Source organism: Aquarana catesbeiana, linkage group LG05 (genome assembly GCF_042186555.1).
Source record: "Aquarana catesbeiana isolate 2022-GZ linkage group LG05, ASM4218655v1, whole genome shotgun sequence".
Classification (NCBI taxonomy): domain Eukaryota; kingdom Metazoa; phylum Chordata; class Amphibia; order Anura; family Ranidae; genus Aquarana; species Aquarana catesbeiana.
In genome coordinates, this window is record NC_133328.1 from 18,643,944 (window position 1) to 18,663,016 (window position 19,073).

The 19,073-nt window shown below is 38.9% G+C and overlaps 1 protein-coding gene across 6 annotated transcripts in view; it reads right to left on the minus strand.

Annotated features, from left to right (window-relative positions):
* Positions 1-1,148: 1,148 nt before the first annotated feature.
* The window catches only part of ADCYAP1R1 (ADCYAP receptor type I), a 271,371-nt gene continuing 253,446 nt past the window's right edge, over positions 1,149-19,073 (minus strand). For 3 of the 6 annotated variants that reach the window (XM_073629495.1, XM_073629492.1, XM_073629493.1), the window contains 4 exons: positions 16,012-16,086; positions 9,022-9,151; positions 3,867-3,908; positions 1,149-2,140 (listed from right to left, as the gene is read on the minus strand). In XM_073629495.1, coding sequence (XP_073485596.1) covers positions 1,922-2,140; positions 3,867-3,908; positions 9,022-9,151; positions 16,012-16,086 — 466 coding nt within the window. In that variant the 3' untranslated portion in view covers positions 1,149-1,921. The remainder of the gene's footprint in view (positions 2,141-3,866; positions 3,909-9,021; positions 9,152-16,011; positions 16,087-19,073) is intronic. The other 3 variants (XM_073629494.1, XM_073629496.1, XM_073629497.1) reach the window with 3 other exon arrangements.

Consider the following 19,073-nt stretch of genomic DNA (forward strand, 5'->3'; position numbering starts at 1 on the left):
GATTCGTTGAGGTGCTTTTGAAAGCAAATATAAATTCCCCAAAATTCTGGACATTGTTTCTTTTGCTTGTAAACATCAAGACTTCAACACACAGACTTACTAAAACACATATAAAATTATGCATTTACAGTTAATGTTTTAATGGCTCAGAGTGATATATGGCACAAGTCATGTCACAGCCTATTACTTTTCCAAAAAAAAAAAAAGAAGAAAAAAAAAAAAAAAAGGTTCTGTGATTTAAAATAATGATATGAGATATACACATTCTGTCTGCATTGTTTATACACATTCTGCATTGTTTTACACATTCTGCATTTTTTTTTAGGCCTTACCTTTGTTCTTTCATTCCAAAAAATACCTTTTATCTAATATTTTATATTCTGTAAAACAAAAGGTGTGGCCTGTAGCGCACCAGATAATTGTTTGTCACTCTATTTTGTATTATGTGCATATGTATGCTTTTCATTAAAATATACTAAAAATATCTGTAAGCGTAGTATCATTATCCAGTTTTTACGTATTTTTTTTTTTTTTGGTTAATTTTTCTTTTCTGAAAATACCTCTTTAATCTTGGTATATATATATTGTATTTCTTTTTAGCTAATTGACATCATATAAGTGAGAGATAAGAAAATATGTTAGAAGTTATAGCAGTAGGTGCAAGGCAATTATTTTTTTTTTTTTGACTGTCACAAAATATTAAAAGCTATATTTTTTTATACTTTTAAACTCATTAAAAAATAAAAGCAGAAAATGTTACACATTGAGGTCTCTTGCAGTGTCAATGATATTACCCTATTCCTTGTTACAGTCTACAACATTATCAAAATATTAGTGTACATGTATCTATATTTTGCGTAGAGTCTGCAAATTTGTCTTTTTTTTGTTTTTTTTTGCAGACACACCCTGCATGTATCACCAAACACAGTGCAATCTATATACAGACTTCATTTAGGTCATTTCACATTTTTTGATTTTACAAGCACAAAATAAAAATAAAAAGTATATATATCTATATATCTATATAGATATATATATATATCTATATATATATCTATATAGATATATATAGATATATATCTATATAGATATATATACAGATATAGATCTATATCTATATCTATGTATATATATTTCTCTATATATATATATATATATATATATATATATATATATATATATATATATATATAAAAAATCTACTTCAAGCTGCCACAATATTGTAAACTACTATGACCTATTTGTACACACTATTTTAATATACTATAAGAATTACAGTTCAAGTGCTCCAAATCATTTCTGTTATTTTAGAGGACATTCACGAAAACTAGTGGAAATGTAACCTCTGTTGACTGGTAGTGAGGGATGTTTTTTTTTTTTTTTTTTTTTCTAAACTCTAAAAACACATTGGGGACAACTATAACTGAAGAAAAATCCTCAAATGTACAATAATTAACCAGGGGTATGGTGACGGCTGTAAAATGCAGCTTCAGGTCCACTCGTTTTAACAGATGTGAACCCCCCCCCCCCCCACCCCCATTTTTTTTTTTCCCCACACAACAATAATAACCAGATACATAAAAATATCAACAGAAAATAGGCATATGCTACAAATATAACAATATGTCAAAGATTGATTATTTACTGTGGACTTTGCATTTAAAAAAAGTGTATGGATATAATATGTATATAAGGTTCTATTGCTAGCCACCAATCACATGACTCCATGAACGTGATCAATGTGATCCTTTGACTTTTTCTTTTTTGGAAACCTGGTAAGGTTTACAATCCAGCATTACATGTTGTTTCTCCCCGACCCAATGTTTCCCTTAATTAAAAAAAAAAAAAGAAACGGAGAAAAAAAAAAAATTAAAGTATTAGGGGAAAACTAAAAAAAAAAAAATGTGACATTTGACTGTTCTCAGGCAGTTTGGGAACTCATGTCACCAGGTTCTCCGCATTTATGCTGGACATCCGGATCTGGGAGCTGCTCTTGCTCAGAATGGACAACTGTGTCCCTCCATTGACTCCGCTGCTCGCCAGGGATGGGTGACGGTGCTTGAAATCCACAGCAAAGTACCGGTTGACTTTCCAACTCCGCCATTTTCTCTTTATCTCTGATTGCACCTTTAGGGAGAAACTTTAAAAGGTCATTTTTTTATGTACTTTTGTTGTTATGGAAAAGGATGGTAAACATGCATTATTATCAGTCTACTGTGTCTATCTATCTATCTATCTATCTATCTATCTATCTATCTATCCATAAATCTCTCTCTATCTCTCTCTCTCTCTATCTATTTATCTCAGACATGTGAACTACTGAAAAATTCATTTGTTTTCTTTTGTTTTGTTTTTTTTTCTGTTTTTCGAGTCAGTCGTTATGATCGAAATTCATTATTTCGAATAAAATTCGTAACTTCAGAAAAAATTTGAATTAGTTATGTTCCATTCGTTTAGGTGCGGTATTCGTAAATTCGGAAATACGAATAGTTCGAAAATCTGAAATAATAACTAACTAACTAATAATGACTAACTATTAAATTATATATGTATTGGAATTTCCTTTCAAATTTGGGTGTTTGTGAACATAACGAATACTAATTTATCTGAAGTTACAAATGATCCGAAATAACGAATGCCGTATCCAAACGAATGGAACGTAACAAATTAATAATAATAAATAATAATAAAACATTTTTATTGTTTAGTATTATTAATTTGTTACGTTCCATTCGTTTAGATGCGGCATTCGTTATTTTCGGATAAGTCGTAACTTCAGATAAATTCGTATTCGTTACGTTCACTAACAGCAAAATTTGAAAGGAAATTCCAATACCTATAATTTATTAGTTAGTAATAGTTAGTATTAGTTAGTCAGTTATTATTTCAGATTTTCTAATTTTCGGGTTTTCATTCTTATTTTTCGGATTTTCGTTCTTTTGAATTTTCGGATTTTCATTCTTACTTTCGAATTTACATATTTTCTGAATTTACAAATTTTTCGGAAAAATCTATCTAGTTATGTATCTGTCTTTCTGTTGTGTATCATTATCTTGTAACAGTGTGCATACAGTATATACAAAATATTTAACAGATCTCCCCTGGCAAAGCATTATTGTTGATGAGGAGTGGACAAGTGCCTCTTCCCTGCAACCCTGGCCCGATGGTTGTGGGGGTCTTATTGGAATTATGGTACATATTAATACCCCTAGTCATTCACTAAAAAAATGTAGTGTAGATAAACACACATACACAGTTTTTGACAAGTCTTTAATTTGAAAAAAGACATCTCCGGTCTACATTTAAAGTTTAAATAAAAGGGTGGGGTCTCCTGGGTGATGTCACTGACCATATAGTGGCAGACACTGGAGCTGCCTTTTTTTTATTTATTATTATATTTCTAAAAAGAGAAAAGGTTGTGGGACTTTATATGAAGCTTTTTTTAATACATTACCAGGGATGGAGGCAGATGAACCTACCCACTCATTGCCTCATATAAAGTCCCAACTCCCTTCCCCCTCCCCCCTTCTCCCAAGGTTCTAGGTGTAGTCCTGGACTTTGAACTATCCTTTCGGCCCACGTCCAATTCCTGTCCAAATCTTGCCGTCGCAACCTCCGCAACATCTCCAAAATACGTCCCTTCCTAACCTCTCCCAACGCCGATAAAAGAGACCACTCATATTGGAAAGTGGACCGCCGGCCAAAGAAGAGGATACTGGGGTTATGGCAGCTAGCTGCTGCCATAACAGCGATATTCCTCTTCAAAGTAAAAAAAGAGGAAAAACAATTCATATAAATATAAACATGAATTTGTGGTAATGCGATTTTAGCTTTGAATGAGAAAACTGCAGTAAACTATATCTTACCTCGCCATTCAGGAAACAGTAGAGGATTGCAACAACAAAACCCTTGAAACAGAGATAAAAACATTTTTAATGTGTGTTTGCGTTTCCCTGTTTTTATAACATAAGTATTCTTATGAGTTTGAATAAATAGGGATGAGTGAAATTGAGAGTTTTTATTTCCCTGAAATTTTGTGAGATTTCTGCAAAATGTTTGCCATTTCGCATAAACGCATCAGGGTCAATGGGGAAGGCAACATAAAAAAGATGGCTTCTGATTTCTTTTATAAGGTTGTAATAGACTCCTCCTAGGTTATGGATACTTCTTTCACCTATCCTGCACCTGTTCTTGTCCCAAAAATAATAAAAAGAAAATAAAAGGATTTCACTTTTTTTTTTTTTCCACAGAAAGAAAAAAAGAAAATGTAAAATTTGTTTTTGGATTATCCTATTGCTGTACAACCTGGGAATCGGCTTGGTTCTGTCTAAAGAAATAAAATATTCCCAATCCAACAGTAATCAGACAGATAAGGAGACATTTGTATGGTGCCTATGAGGACTTCCAAAAGTCACAATTATAACAACAGAAACAGAGACAGATGGAAGGGTCGGGCAGGCTCATAATGCAAAGGATATGCAACACTGCTAGCTTTTTCTTTTTTGCATATCCTTTGCATTGTGAGCCTGCCCGACCCTTCCACCCAGTCATCCATGGCTCAGTGGCTGGCTCCATGGTTGTGACTCCAGTGTGAGAATATTGGACCCTCGAGGACATTGTTGACTGCTCCTGATCCCTCTGTTTGACACTTCAGGATCCTCCGAATTGTTCCTGTCATACCGAGGTTTCGGTTACCCATGCCTGTCCGACCTGGTGTCGCTGACATCCAGGTCCATTGGTTCCGGTAAGAGTACCCACTCTCAATTTTTATTGTTGTCATTTGCTATGGATACTAACCCTGGTGCCCCTGGCTCCTTTTATGAACAATCCTTCATTTGTGGTGTACCCGCCATCGCTTGGGACTGACCCACTTGGGATTCATTACTTGTCTCCTATTGTCTTACAATCTGGACTTATTTACGTTTAGATTGTATCACTTATGTATATGTTTATTCATGTATTTACACAGTTTACTAGCACTGTTTTCTCACTAGCGCTACATTTTCACCCACTTCTATTTATGAATTTTTGTCACATTCGTATGTAGCTGCTTTCTTTACAGGGTAGCGCAAAAATTCTTTGCACTTTATATTGATATTCTTAACTTTAGTTAAACTTTTAACTTTTTTTCTTTCTTTTTTTTTTAAAGTTCTTTTTTATTGAAAATTTTCACAGTGAAAGTACAGAACAGGGCCTTTGGGGCATACCCCGACCAATTGGTGTACAACTCACCATGCATCTCTAAACTAAACTAAACATTTTAACTAAACAAAAAACAAAACAAAAAACAAAAAAAACAAAAAAACAACCACAAGATCGGTACCCAGGTTTCGCATGGTAGGATGATGGCAGGAGATACCTCTCTCTCTTCTGTCTGAGCTCGACTTTACAAGAACAGTTAGGATTAAGTATGAACATATGACCTCTGAACTAACACTACCACTCTGGGGCATGGACCGCAGCATTCAACTGGGCCAGGTAAGTATGGAGGGTATCTAACCAGGACAACTTTTTTTTATTTCTGACTTAAAACTGACTGGAGTTCTTATCAAGACATATTCATAAATGAGGGCCTGTCTGTTTATGTTGCGAGATTAAAGTTGCTCTAAAGGCAGAAGGTTTTTTACCTTAATGCATTCTATGCATTAAGTAGTGTTGGACGACCTGTTCGGGGCTGAGCAAAAGTTCGGCCCGAACACCGTTAGTTCGGGTGTTCACCGAACACCCACATTTTCTGTGCGTTCGGCAGGATGTTCGCCCGCTGAGCGCACAGTCAATATGTTTAACAAAAAATGAGTCATCAGCTGTCAGCTGAAAGAAAAAACAAATATTGCTGGCAATAAAAAATTGAACAGCACCTTTACACTGCCACTAAAGCCCATAAGCCCCCCACCCGCAGACCCCCACAACCGTTGGGCAAGGGTTGTGGGGATGAGGCCCTTCTCCCCATCAACATGGGGACAAGGTGCTTTGGAAGGGCTACCCCAAAGCACCCTCCCAATGTTGAGGGCATATGGCCTGGTACAGTTCAGGAGGGGGGCACTCTCTTGTCCCCCCTCTTTTCCTGTGGCCTGCTAGGTTGCATGCTCGGATAAGGGTCTGGTATGGATTTTTGGGGGAACCCCGCACCATTTTTTTTTTTTAATTTTGGCGCGCAGTTCCCCTTAATATCCATACCAGACCTGAAGGGCCTAGTAATGGAGTTTTGGGGGACCCCCATGCATTTTTTTTTATTTCAATGACTTTCAATGACCTTTATGTGTATTGTCGGGACCGACAATTCATTAATAGCCGGCACTAGCGCTAGCACTTTTAAATTACTTTTTTTTCCCTTAGAAATGTCATTTTGCTCTCGGACTGTTATAAACACGGGAAAGATGCACTATTTTACAGGCATACTATAGACACCCCCCAGGTACGAAATTTAAAGGAATATTTAACTTTTATTGTTTCACTTTAAGCATTATTAAAATCACTGTTACCGAAAAAACGGCAGTTTTAAAAACTTTTTTTTTGCATTGATACATGTCCCCTGGGGCAGGACCCAGGTCCCCAAACACTTTTTATCACAATAACTTGCATATAAGCCTTTAAAATTAGCACTTTTGATTATTCAGGTTCGAGATCCATAGACTTTAACGGTGTTCGCGTGTTCGAACAAATTTTTTGCCTCTTCGCATGTTCTGGATGTGAACCGAACCAGGGGGTGCTCGGCCCATCCCTTCTCCTCAAACACTTACTAAGGAAGTCATCACTTTCTTTCACCTAACACTCCCCAAACTCTGAAGTATATCCCACGTTTATGATTTGCTTTCAGGCCCTGCCAAAAAGGAAAAGTCCTCAGCCATGACTTACTGGGAAACCACCCTACAGATCTCGATACCCACCTCCCGCTGGCACCAGGCAATTAGTGCTTCCACTACCTTTTCCAGGAACACTTCACACTGGGAAACGATGATGAAACACTTGTACCGCTGGTACTACACACCCATAAATGTGGCCCGCATCTTCCCGACTCAATCACGGAAATGCTGGAGACACTGTGATATAGATGGTAATATTCTCCACATGTGGTGGAAATGCCCCTCCATTGCTCCATATTGGAGGAGCATTTCCACTCTCATTCATTGTGTTTCTCAAACTCCTAATGTACTAGTCCCGCAGATGGCTCTCTTCGGTTTAGGACTCTCGGCATGGCCCTCAAAATTTCACACTGTAATTACATATATACTCATTGTCGCTCGCCTGGCCACAGCCGAACTCTGGAAACAGACCTCTTCTCCCACCCTTGGTATGGCCATTGACATAATCAATGATCTTGCTCATATGGAATACCTCTTTGCCAAAATACATATGAATATTGATAAATTCCACCGACAATGGCAGTTCTGGTTATCAGACCCCAGAACACAACTAAGTACCTAGCCTTCTGCCTAGTCAACCCTTAATTAACCTCTCGCACCTCCTCACACCATCTATTATATTTTACCTTTAGCTGGACCGTATAGAGCCATCCGGGTTTTATGGCTATCTACTAACAAAATCATATTGATCAGCTATACCCTTGACACAAAATAGCTGGCCTACCTTTTCTATCCCGATATCCTTCCTCTCTCCTCAGCCTATGCTCCCCCCCCCCTCAGGGTACCCCCCTGAGCGGACGGTTAATGGCATTTTTGACCCCACATTCCTTATTGTTGAAAAGTACAATGCTCTTCTTCTATGTACACATATATTCTCATGTATTCATGTTTCAAAGGAAGTGGGCCCTAACCGCTTCAATTTCATATACATTGTTTTACTCTTTATATGTTAAAAGGAAAATTTTCAATAAAAGAATATTGAAAAAAAAGAAAAAATGGCGTGGGGTTCTCCCTCCAGTCCATACCAGGCCCTTTGGGTCTGGTATGGATTTAAAGGGGAACTCCTTGCCCATTTTTTTTAAAAAAGCGGCATGGGGTCCCCCCAAAAATCCATACCACACTCTAATCTGAGCATGCAGGCCAGGAAGGGGGAGAACAAGCGTGCACCCCCCCTCCTGAACCATACTAGGCCACATGCCCTCAACATGGGCGGTGGGTGCTTTGATGGAGACAAGGGCCTCTTCCCCACAATCCTGGCCAGCTGTACCGGGGGGACCCCATGGCATTTATTTTTTTATTTACATTTTTTAAATAGCTGGGTGCCGAGAATTGCAATCGCGAGTCAATTAAAATGTGATTTGACTCGTTTTTTTTCATTAAAAATGTCATTTTTGCTGCAGCAGGTTCTATACATGCTACAGATGCGCCACATTTTTTTATTTTTTATTGTTTCACTTTAACTATCATCAAAATCACTACTCCTTTGAAAACTATCGTTTTAAAAAATGTTTTTTGTGTTGGTGCATGTCCCCCAGGGCAGTACCTGGGCCCCCATACCCTTTTTATGGCCAATTACTTGCATATAAGCCTTCAAAATGGGAAATTTTGATTTCTACAAAGGAGTTTGCGGTTTGGAGCCGAAGGTTTTTTTACCTTAATGCTAGAGATGGGCCAAATGACCCCCCCTGTTCGGTTCACAGCAGAACTCCCAAACAGGGGGGTCGTTTGGCCTATCTCTAGAATTAAGGTAAAAAACCTTCTGGGTGCTTCTCCCCCCTCAGCCCACCCTTATACTTACCTGAGCTCCATCTCGATCAAGCGATGTGCATGAGAGCAGCGGCTCTCCTGGATCTCTCTCTCCTCACTGGCACGTACAGCAGCTGGAGCCATCGGGGGGGGGTGAGCCTCGCTCTGTACATGAATGGACAACGTCCATTCACAGGAGCACATCTCAATACCTGCTTGAGTACCCCCATAGCAAGAGGCTTGCTATTGGGGGCACTCAGCATGGGGGAGGAGCCAGGACTACTGAAGGGGACCCAAAAAGAAGAGAATCAGGGCTGTTCTGTGCAAAACCATTACATAGAGCAGGTAAGTATAACATATTTGTTATTTATGTTTATTTTTTTATTGCAACCTTTAGAATCACTTGAAGTACCTGAAATGATCCCAGACCCAACTCAAAGACCAGCCTTTCCCTCTTGCTGACGTTCTCTGGAGAAAAGGCAAAGACGGTGTAATGTATTCCGAAAAGGGGGATCAGCAGTAACGTAGACCGAGCCAACCTCCTGGTAGAGGAAAGAAAGCAAAATGTTACTGCAAAATACTGATCATGAACAATGAAGTTGCTCTTCTAGACCGAAATTTGAGTCCAACTTCTGTGTGTACACTTACTACCAATTGTCAACCCATATCAAGATGTTTAAAAAAATAGACGTGTGCAATTTGTTTCGTTCCAAATTCATTTTTTAACAAATTTCAACAAATTTGTTTATTCAGAAATGTCCAAATTTTCAAAAATTCAGAAATTTGGAAATTGGAAAAAAGTCGGAAATTAGAAATTTCAAAAATTCGAAATTCAAAAATTCGGAATTTCATAATTTTGGAAATTCGGGAATTGGAAAATTGGAAAATCCAAAAATAAAAATCAAAATCTGAAAATTCAAAGGACCAGAAATCAAAAAATAAGAACGAAAATCCGAAAAATTTGAAAATCTGAAATAATACCCAACTAATAATAACTTAACTATTACTAACTATTAAATTATAGGTATTGGAATTACCTTTGGCTTTTAGTGAACGTTTGGCTTTTAGTGAACGTAACGAACACAAATTTATCCGAAGTTACATATTATCCAAAATAACGAATGCCGTATCAAATGAAAGTAACAAATTAATATTAATAATAATTAATAACAATAATAATAAAAACATTTTATTATTATTATTTGATATTAATTTGTTCCATTCGTTTAGATGCGGCATTCGTGATTTCGTATAATTTGTAACTTCAGATAAATTTGTATTCATTACGTTCACTAAAAGCCAAATTTGAAAGGAAATTCCAATACCTATAATTTAATAGTTAGTTATTATTAGTTAGTTGTTATTTAGAATTTTCGAATTTTCGGATTTTCGTTTTTTCATTTACAGGTATTCTTTCTTATTTTTGCTTTTTATAATTTTTGGATGTTAAAATTTATGCATATCTGCGTTTTCGAAAATTCGGAATTCGAAAATTCGGAATTTTGAAAATTTGAAAATCGGAAAATTTAAGAATTTGAAAATTCGAAAATTCAAAAATTCAGATTTTCTAATTTTCTAATTTTCAAATTTCCGGATTCCGAATTTTCAAATTTCCGGATTTTTGAATTTTCAAATTTCTGAATTTTCAAGTTTCCGAAAAAAACAAAAAACGAATGAAATGAAAACGAAAATGAACAAATTGTTTGGCAGAGCACATGTCTAAAAAAAAAAAACTCAATCCATAAAATGCGTAAAAATACTCAATCCACAAAGCAGTTTTTATACAACTGTAATCTTCTCACCGTAGTGGACTCTGCTAAAAATAACTAAAAAACTTTTTTTGAAAATAAGGATCCTAGGGTTTGATTTACTAAAACTGGGGAGTGCAAAATCTGGTGCTGCTCTGCATAGAAAGCACCAATCAGCTTCCAGGTATTTTGTCAAAGCTTAACTGTTTCCCGACTGCCCACCGCAGATATACTGTGGCAGGGCGGCTGCTCTGTGCCAGATCACGTACCTTGTACGTGATCTGACACTTCCAGGTCAGGGGGCGCGTACATGTGCCGCCAGCACCCGCTGATTGCACAGTTCAGTACACCCTCAGAACTGTGTACACAAGGCAGATTGATGTTCTGTGAGGAGGGAAGGCTTTGATCCTGTGTTCTTTCAAAGCAGGAAAAAAAAAAACTTTCCCTTCCTATAGTAAAAGCACCCTCCCCTACAGTGAGTAAGCACATGCTAGGCACACAGTTAACCCCTTGATCGCCCCTGATGTTAACCCCTTCCCAGCCACTGTCATTAGTACAGTGACAGTGTCTATTTTTAGCACTGATCACTGTATTAGTGTCAGTGGTCCCCAAAAAGTGACAGAAGTGTCAGTTAGTGTCCGATTATCTGCCACAAGTCCCAATATAACAATATAAACTCCATCGCTCAGGTAGATCTGAGCCAACATACACGTGTCCTTGACCTCCAGGAAGGGAAGAGCCCCAGGTGATGGCTAAAATAGGTAGCAATAGACGAAGAAGTCTGGACAGCTGCACACCGGAAGAAATTTCATATGCCTTTAATCGTGGAACAGGATCATGAAGTACATACGACACCACAGTAGAGTAGTACAGAACAACGCTGACGCATTTCACACTTAAACAAAGTGCTTACTCATGAGTAAGCACTTTGTTTAAGTGTGAAACGCGTCAGATGTTATTCTGTACTACTCTGCCGTGGTGTCGTATGTACTTCATGATCCTGTTCCAAGATTAAAGGCATATGAAATTTCTACAAGTCCCAATATAATTCGCTGATTGCCACCATGACTAGTAGAAAAAAGAAAATAAATAAAAAATATCCATAGTTTGTAGACGCTTTTGTGCAAACCAATCTATATACGCTTATTGGGATTTTCTTTTACCAAAAATATGTAGCAGAATACATATTGGCCTAAATTTAAATAAAATAAAATTATTTTTAAAATTAAATTTAATATAAAATGAAATTAAAATCAATTAAAATAAATTTGATTTTTATCTATTTCTTTTATTGGATATGTATTATAGCAGAAAGTAAAAACATTTTTTTTTTTCAAAACTGTCGGGTTTTATTTTCTGTTTATAATGCACAAAATAAAAATCCGCAGAGGTGATCAAATACCACCAAAAGAAAGCTCTATTTGTGGAAAAAAAGGACCCAAATTTTATTTGGGTACAGCGTCACACAACCGCACAATTGTCAGTTAAAGTAACGCAGTATCGCAAAAAATTGCCTGGTCAGGAAGGGGGGGTAAATCTTCTGGAGGTCAAGTAGTTAATTGAACAAGCTGAAATTCGAAGCTGATTGGCTACCGTGCACAGCTGCACCAGATTTTGTACTCTCCAGTTTTAATCAATCAACCCCCTAGTGTGTTAGCTTTACAAATTATACCTATTATGATTTAGTTTTTTGGACTGTCAGAATGATCGCATACAGCCATGTGATATGATAAGAAATGTTGTGACAGGACCTTACTATATGTACGACCCCCAATTCCAAAAAGAGTTGGGGCGCCATGCAAAAATCTACACAAAAACAGAATGCAATGATCTGCAAATCTCATATTTTATTCACAATAGAAAAAAGAAAACACATCAAATGTTTAAATCTGAAAAAATAGATCATTTTAAGAAGAAAATAAGGTCATTTTTAAATTGATGGCAGCAACACATCTCAAAAAAGTTGGGACAGGGCAACAAAAAAAAGCTGACAAAGTAAGTGGTACTAACAAGGAAGAGCTGGAAGAACATTTTGCATCTACTTATATTAACTGGCAACAAGTCACTAACATGATTGGGTGTGAAAAGGGCATCTTAGAGAGTCAGAGTGTCTCAGGAGTAAAGATGGGCAGAGAGTCACCAATTTGTGAAAAGCTACATCTAAAAATTGTCTAACAATTTCAAAATAATGTCCCTCAAATTACAATTGCAAAGTCTTTAAATATATCATCAATGATTCTTCAAGGGACTAGGCTGAAATGCAATATTGGGTGCTCATAATCAGCCCAACAATTTTCCCCAAAAAACAGATATACTATATAAAATACAATAAATACAGAAGCACAGCATCACATGAAAAATATTCACTTCACTGCAATGTCAATGATTGAGATCCAAGGTATCAGATTGCTATTATCCTAATTATTACATAGAGAAGTCCCGTGCCTTTGTTCTTTTGTGTGCAAATTAAATAAAGCTGTACAATTTCTCCTATATTTCACCTTGTCTGATCATTACTTCTGTCTGTGTGTTACTTTTGTGTCATCTAGTGCAGCAACCTGTCTAAAATTCGATAAGTTGGGGCCAATGTAGGTGACTCAAACCAATTTTCCCAAACCGTTGGTGACCCTTTGTTAGTACTTTGGCCTCTCCCTTTCCAGTAATGTATTGGCAGTGTCCTTTCACTGGGCAAAGTTAATTAGTGCACTAAATTTGAAACTGAAATGGCCTTCGTTATTTGGTGGTCTTGAATAGCAGGTACGGCTATTATAAAGCAAAACGAAGAAGATTCGAAGCACCACACCACTGGTCAATAGTTCAGATACGATTCTATTCCAGTAAGGGTCAAAGGGCTGAGAAAAGGAGTATCTAATGCATTTTTAGAGGTCTAAAGATGCATCCTCCATCAGGGCTTGCAATAGAAAACAATGCAGCCAAACACACTCGATAAAATACTGTCCAAGGTCCAGTCATTATTCCTATAAGCCCAGATATAGGGGTTATTTATGGACACCCGACATGCATTGGCTACTGTGTTGCTATGGCTTTTTAAGAGATTTTTATAGCACAATAATGGAATATCATCTTAAGACCATGTATTGTTTAGAAGCTAAGATCCCCCATCCATATGCTAATTAACCGGTTTGACCGGTTTCACAGCTCAGGGCAGGAAGTGATGCTACAGCAAGTAGGGGGAGGGGAAAGAGGACTGGAGCAAGCCATGTGCTAAGGAACTAAGAAACTGGGAAGCAAGAGGCAGTCTGGAAGATCCTGGTTAAAAGGAAGAAGATTCCATTGCCAGGAAGAACCAAGTTAAAGTGGTTGTTAAGACTCAAGGTTTTTTTACCTTCATGCATGAAGGTAACAAGCCTTCTCTGTGCAGCAGCCCTCCCCATCTTAGTCTCCCTAATACTTACCTGAGCCCCCTCTCAAACCAGCGATGTACATGGTGCATGAGTGCCTCGGCTCTCCGGAGACACTGCTTCCTAATTGGTTGAGACAGCAGCAGGAGTCATTGGCTCCCTCTCCGGGGACACTGCTTACTAATTGGTTGAGACAGCAGCAGGATTCATTGGCTCCCACTGCTGTCAATTACAGCCACTGAGCCAATCATGTGAGAGAGAGGCCAGGGTTGAGCCACAGCTTTGTGTGAATGGACACACAAAACCACAGCTTGGAAGCGAGCCTGCTCTGGTGCCCCCATTGCAAGCTGCTTGCTCTGGGGGCACTCGGCAGGAAGGAGGGGCCAGGAGCATTGGTGGGGGACCTGAGAAGAGGAGGATTGGGGCTGCTCTGTGCAAAACCATTACACAGAGCAGGTAAGTACGTTGTACATGCTTATTTGTTAGAAAGGATAGATAGCTTGTGCATGTTGTAGGCATATTTTGTGATATTTTGTATGCCATTAATTGTTTTTGCTACAATTGTATGTGCAGCATTTTCTTTGTTTAGTAAAGCATTAATACGCGATAGAGACTTTTTCTTATGCTTTTTTGGTTTACCATAAAAAACCGTAATGCCCTGTACACACGGGCGGACTTTTCGGCATCAAAGGTCCGACGGTCTTTGCGACGGAGTTACGACGAACTTTCAACAGACTTTCTAACAAACGGACTTGCCTACACACGATCACACCAAAGTCCGACGGATTCGTACATGATGACATACGACCGGACTAAAATAAGGAAGTTGATAGCCAGTAGCCAATAGCTGCCCTAGCGTCGGTTTTCGTCCGTCGGACTAGAATACAGACGAGCGGATTTTTCGACCGGACTCGAGTCCGTCGGACAAATTTGAAACATGTTCCAAATCTAAAGTCCGTCAGATTTTCGACCGAAAAAGTCCGCTGCAGGTCCGATGGAGCCCTCACACGGTCAGATTGTCCACCGGATTCGGTCAGTCGCACCAGTCCGGTTGCAAAGTCCGCTCGTGTGTACGCAGCATAAAGGCTACACCTTTTATTGTCCCTCTGACCCTTATGCCACGTACACATGATCAGAAATTCGCCCAGCAAAAGACCGATGAGAGCTATTGGCTGGAAAATGAGACCGTGTGTATGCTCCATCGGACTTTTACTGGCAGAATTCCCGCCAGCAAAAGATTGAGAGCAGGTTCTCAATTTTTCGGTCAGAAAAAGTTCCTATCCGAAAATGGGATCGTCTGTACAAATTCCGACGCGCAAAATTCCTACACATGCTCGGAAACAATTGGACTCATGCTCGGAAGCATTGAACTTCATTTTCTCTGCTCGTCGTAGTGTTGTACGTCACCGCGTTCTTGATGGTCGAAAGTTCAGAGAACTTTTGTGTGACCGTGTGTATGCAAGGCAAGCTTGAGCGGAATTTCGTGTGAAAAAGCATCCAAGTTTTTTCCGATGGATAATCCGTTCGTGTGTACGCGGCATTACTGGTATCCAATTGTATCTGGACTCTTGAACAATGGTATGGGGCTTCAGTTCTTCTTGCTGTTTTGCACAACAAATTAAGCTAACGGTGGAGATCTACTGGTTGAGTAGAAGTTGCCTGCCTGTTAACCAGATCTTTCACCAATATCATTACAATACTTGAGAGCAACACCAACTGGGCAACTTTGTGGGTTCAACTCTAACTTACCACTTTCCCTGACTATAAAGCAGGCAGCAGACTGCCCCTGGTAGTGCAATAATCAATCTTGTAACAAAAGTGATGGATCCTGCATAAAAGAAACCTATCACTACTATGTAGCTAGGGTTGTGCAATGTCTAAATCAGCCTTTCTCAACCAGGGTTCCTCCAGAGATTGCTAGGGGTTCCTTCAGCAACTTCTGCATCTCAGATACGTAATCAATGACATTGATGATGGTTTAGCTATCTGTAAGTTCGAGATTCTTCCCAATGACCATAAATGTAGTGACCATCACACTAATGTGACCTCAGCTGTAGATATACTAATTATTATCCAGGGGTTCCCTAAGACCTGAAAGTTATTTCAAGGGTTCCACGTTGAGAAGGTTGAGAAAGGCTGCTCTAAATAATGCTCTGTGTGTAGTGAATAGGTAGACAGTGACCTGTCTACACTGGACAACACCAATGAATCATGCACCACTGAAAGCAGACACATACAACACCACAGATGTCACAATCACGGTAACAAATCTATTGCAATGGGAAGACTTACACAGTGATGATGGAAAGCTCAGACATCTTGACAGAGTACTGGTTAGCCCTCTTACAGAAGCATGCCTGAAAGCAGCTGACATACATGAGAGGATTAGAAGAAGTGGTGGTGGTGTAAACCAAAAGGGGCTCATTTCATAACAAGCCGATGGAAAAAAAGAAAGCATTGCAACCCATACAGTGACCTCTGTCATCTTTCACCTCCTACTGAATGGGCTGGAGATGGAAGATAAAATGACCTTTCTAGAAGTGGCAGTTAAGGATAGATCACATGACCCTTTCCAGTGCTCGCTTCTCAAGATTTTCTAAGTAATGCAAATTTGTAGTTGATAGCGGGGATATTCACGATTATCAAAAGGTGTTTCTAAAAGTGAACCTGTCATCAACTCGGGCAACTCAAAAAATGTATCCTACAAACTTATGTGGACTGTTTAGTCCCATTTTTGGTACCTTACACAATTGGAACCCTTCATATAAGGCGGGGTCTAAACACTTTACTTTACACTAGCTGTATCTAGGACCATCATGATTGTGTGCCTTTCTCTCTCCCCCCTTCCTTAATTTATTTTTTATTTAATTTTTTTCCTTGCTCTTCATAATCTTTCTCCTTAATATTTTCTTTAAACTACTGACATACGGCTGTTCTCACTTATGGCCTCTCCTCCTGGTGAATGTAGGTTGCTATTTATTTTGTATTGTGCATGACATACAGGAGATACACTATATTGTCAAAAGTATTGGGACACCTGCCTTTACACACACATGATCTTTAATGGCATCCCAGTCTTAGTCCGTGGGGTTCAATATTGAGTTGGCCCACCCTTTGCCGTTGTAACAGCTTTATCTGGGAAGGCTGTCCACAAGGTATAGGAATGTGCCTATGGGAATGTTTGACCCTTTCTTCCAGAAGCGGATTTGTGAGGTCAGGCACTGATGTTGGACGAGAAGGCCTGGCTCGCAGTCTCCGCTCTATTTCCTCCCAAAAATGCTCTATTGGGTTGAGGTCAGGACTCTGTGCAAGCCAGTCAAGTTCCTCCACCCCAAACTCGCTCATCCATGTCTTTATGAGCCTTGCTTTGTTCACTGGTCGCCATTCTAGAGAATGGAGGGGTGGGGCCAATATTGATTTTTATAACAGCCTTTACAATTCGAATATAGCTTCAGCTGTCAAACCCCTTTGGACTCGCTGAAAATTTTTCAGTTTTGATCAAAGGAACCTCTACCAATGCGTTCTTTTCTTATTTCATTATATGTTCAGCTTGAGTTTTCTGGGATGGTAAAATATTCACTTTGCTTTCTTCACTGGTCCAAATCATTTGGTGGAGGGGGGATTATGGTGTGGGGTTGTTTTTCAGGGGTTGGGCTTGGCCCCTTAGTTCCAGGGAAGGGAAATCTTAAGGCGTCAGCATACGAGACATTTTGGACAATTTCATGCTCCCAACTTTGTGGGAACAGTTTGGGGATGGCCCCTTCCTGTTCCAACTTGACTGCGCACCAGTGTACAAAGCAAGGTCCATAAAGACTTGGATGAGCAAGTTTGCTGTTGAGAGACTTGATTGGCCTGCACAAGTCCTGACCTTAACCCGATAGAACACCTTCGGGATGAATTAGAGTGGAGAATGCAAACCAGGCCTTCTCATCCAACATTAGTGCCTGACCTCACAAATGTGCTTCTGGAAGAATGGTCAAACATTCCCATAGACACACTCCTAAACCTTGTGGACAGCCTTCCCAAAAGAGTTTAAGCTGTTATAGTTGCAATGGGTGGGCCAACATGGTATTGAACCCTCTCTGAGCACATATGTGGCATCTCGTATGTACCTTTCCTCTTATCAATTTCACTTAGATCCCTCGATTCATTGGCTAGCTATGTGATGTACTGATTTACCGCTAAACTTTTGTATTTGTCTTGACCTGTAAAACCTTGATTGTATCTTGAACTATTCAAATAATTCAATACAAAAGAGAGTAAACATAAAAAAAAAAAACGTATAAGAAGAGGTCAAAAATCATAAAATCTGGAGTTCTATGCAAATCTTGACTCTACATGTAAAAAGTTGAGCTTGTCTTCTGAGTCTGGAGGGAGGGGACAAGTGTCAGTTCTATAATTTTAAAGGAACCCCTAATTAGACAGAAATGTACTTTAATTGGAAGTATAGGTTCTCGTGGAGTACTCATCCAAATCAAAGCAGTAATGAAAACATAAAATCAAAGCAGTAATACCCAGACTTCAAATATAAGTCTTTTGGGGAATCTTTTGGAGAAAAATTTAGGGAATTAGCCAAAAGGAAAGTTCTAGAGCATGGATCTTCACGCTACGGCCTGTAGGCCACATCTGGCTTACAGCAAGATTTTATCTGGCCCCCAGTTAGGGTCAGTGGCCTTAATGTGTACTGATTGAGGATTTAGATCAGCAGAGGCGGCCTATGATCTCAGCTTCAACAACCGGGGACCGTGATGTAAAGGGGAGCTCTGATAGGGACTCTGATGTAAAGACAACTTTGATAAGGACCCGGTGGTAAGTAGGACTCTGATGGGGATCTGATGTAAGGGAGGACTTTGATGGGTTTTTTTTGGCCCGTGATCATTTGTAAGATATATAGCTTCAGCTGTCAAACACTTTTGGTGGAAAATCAGTTTTGGTCAAAGGAACCTCTACCAATGTGTTCTTTTCTTATTTCATTATATGTTCAGCTTGAATTTCCTGGGATGGTAACAGATTCACTTTAAGGAACTTCAGACTAACTGAATTCATGAAAAAACAACTAGGAATGTGGACTTTTAGGATGCCCAACAACAAACAGTGTTAAAATCCAAATTTTAATTTACATTCAATTAAAATAAGCATGTTCTCATACAATGACCTCATGCAGACTCCCAGTCTCTATGATACCATTTCCTTCACTATATTTCTGCTATCATTTTCTTATTGTCCTACATATATTATGAATATCGTGTTAACTAGGGTTGCACCGATACCGGTATCGACGCCGAGACTAAGCGTTTGCACAAGTAACGGTACTCGCGCAAATGCTTCGATACCTGAAACTGATACTTTCAGGC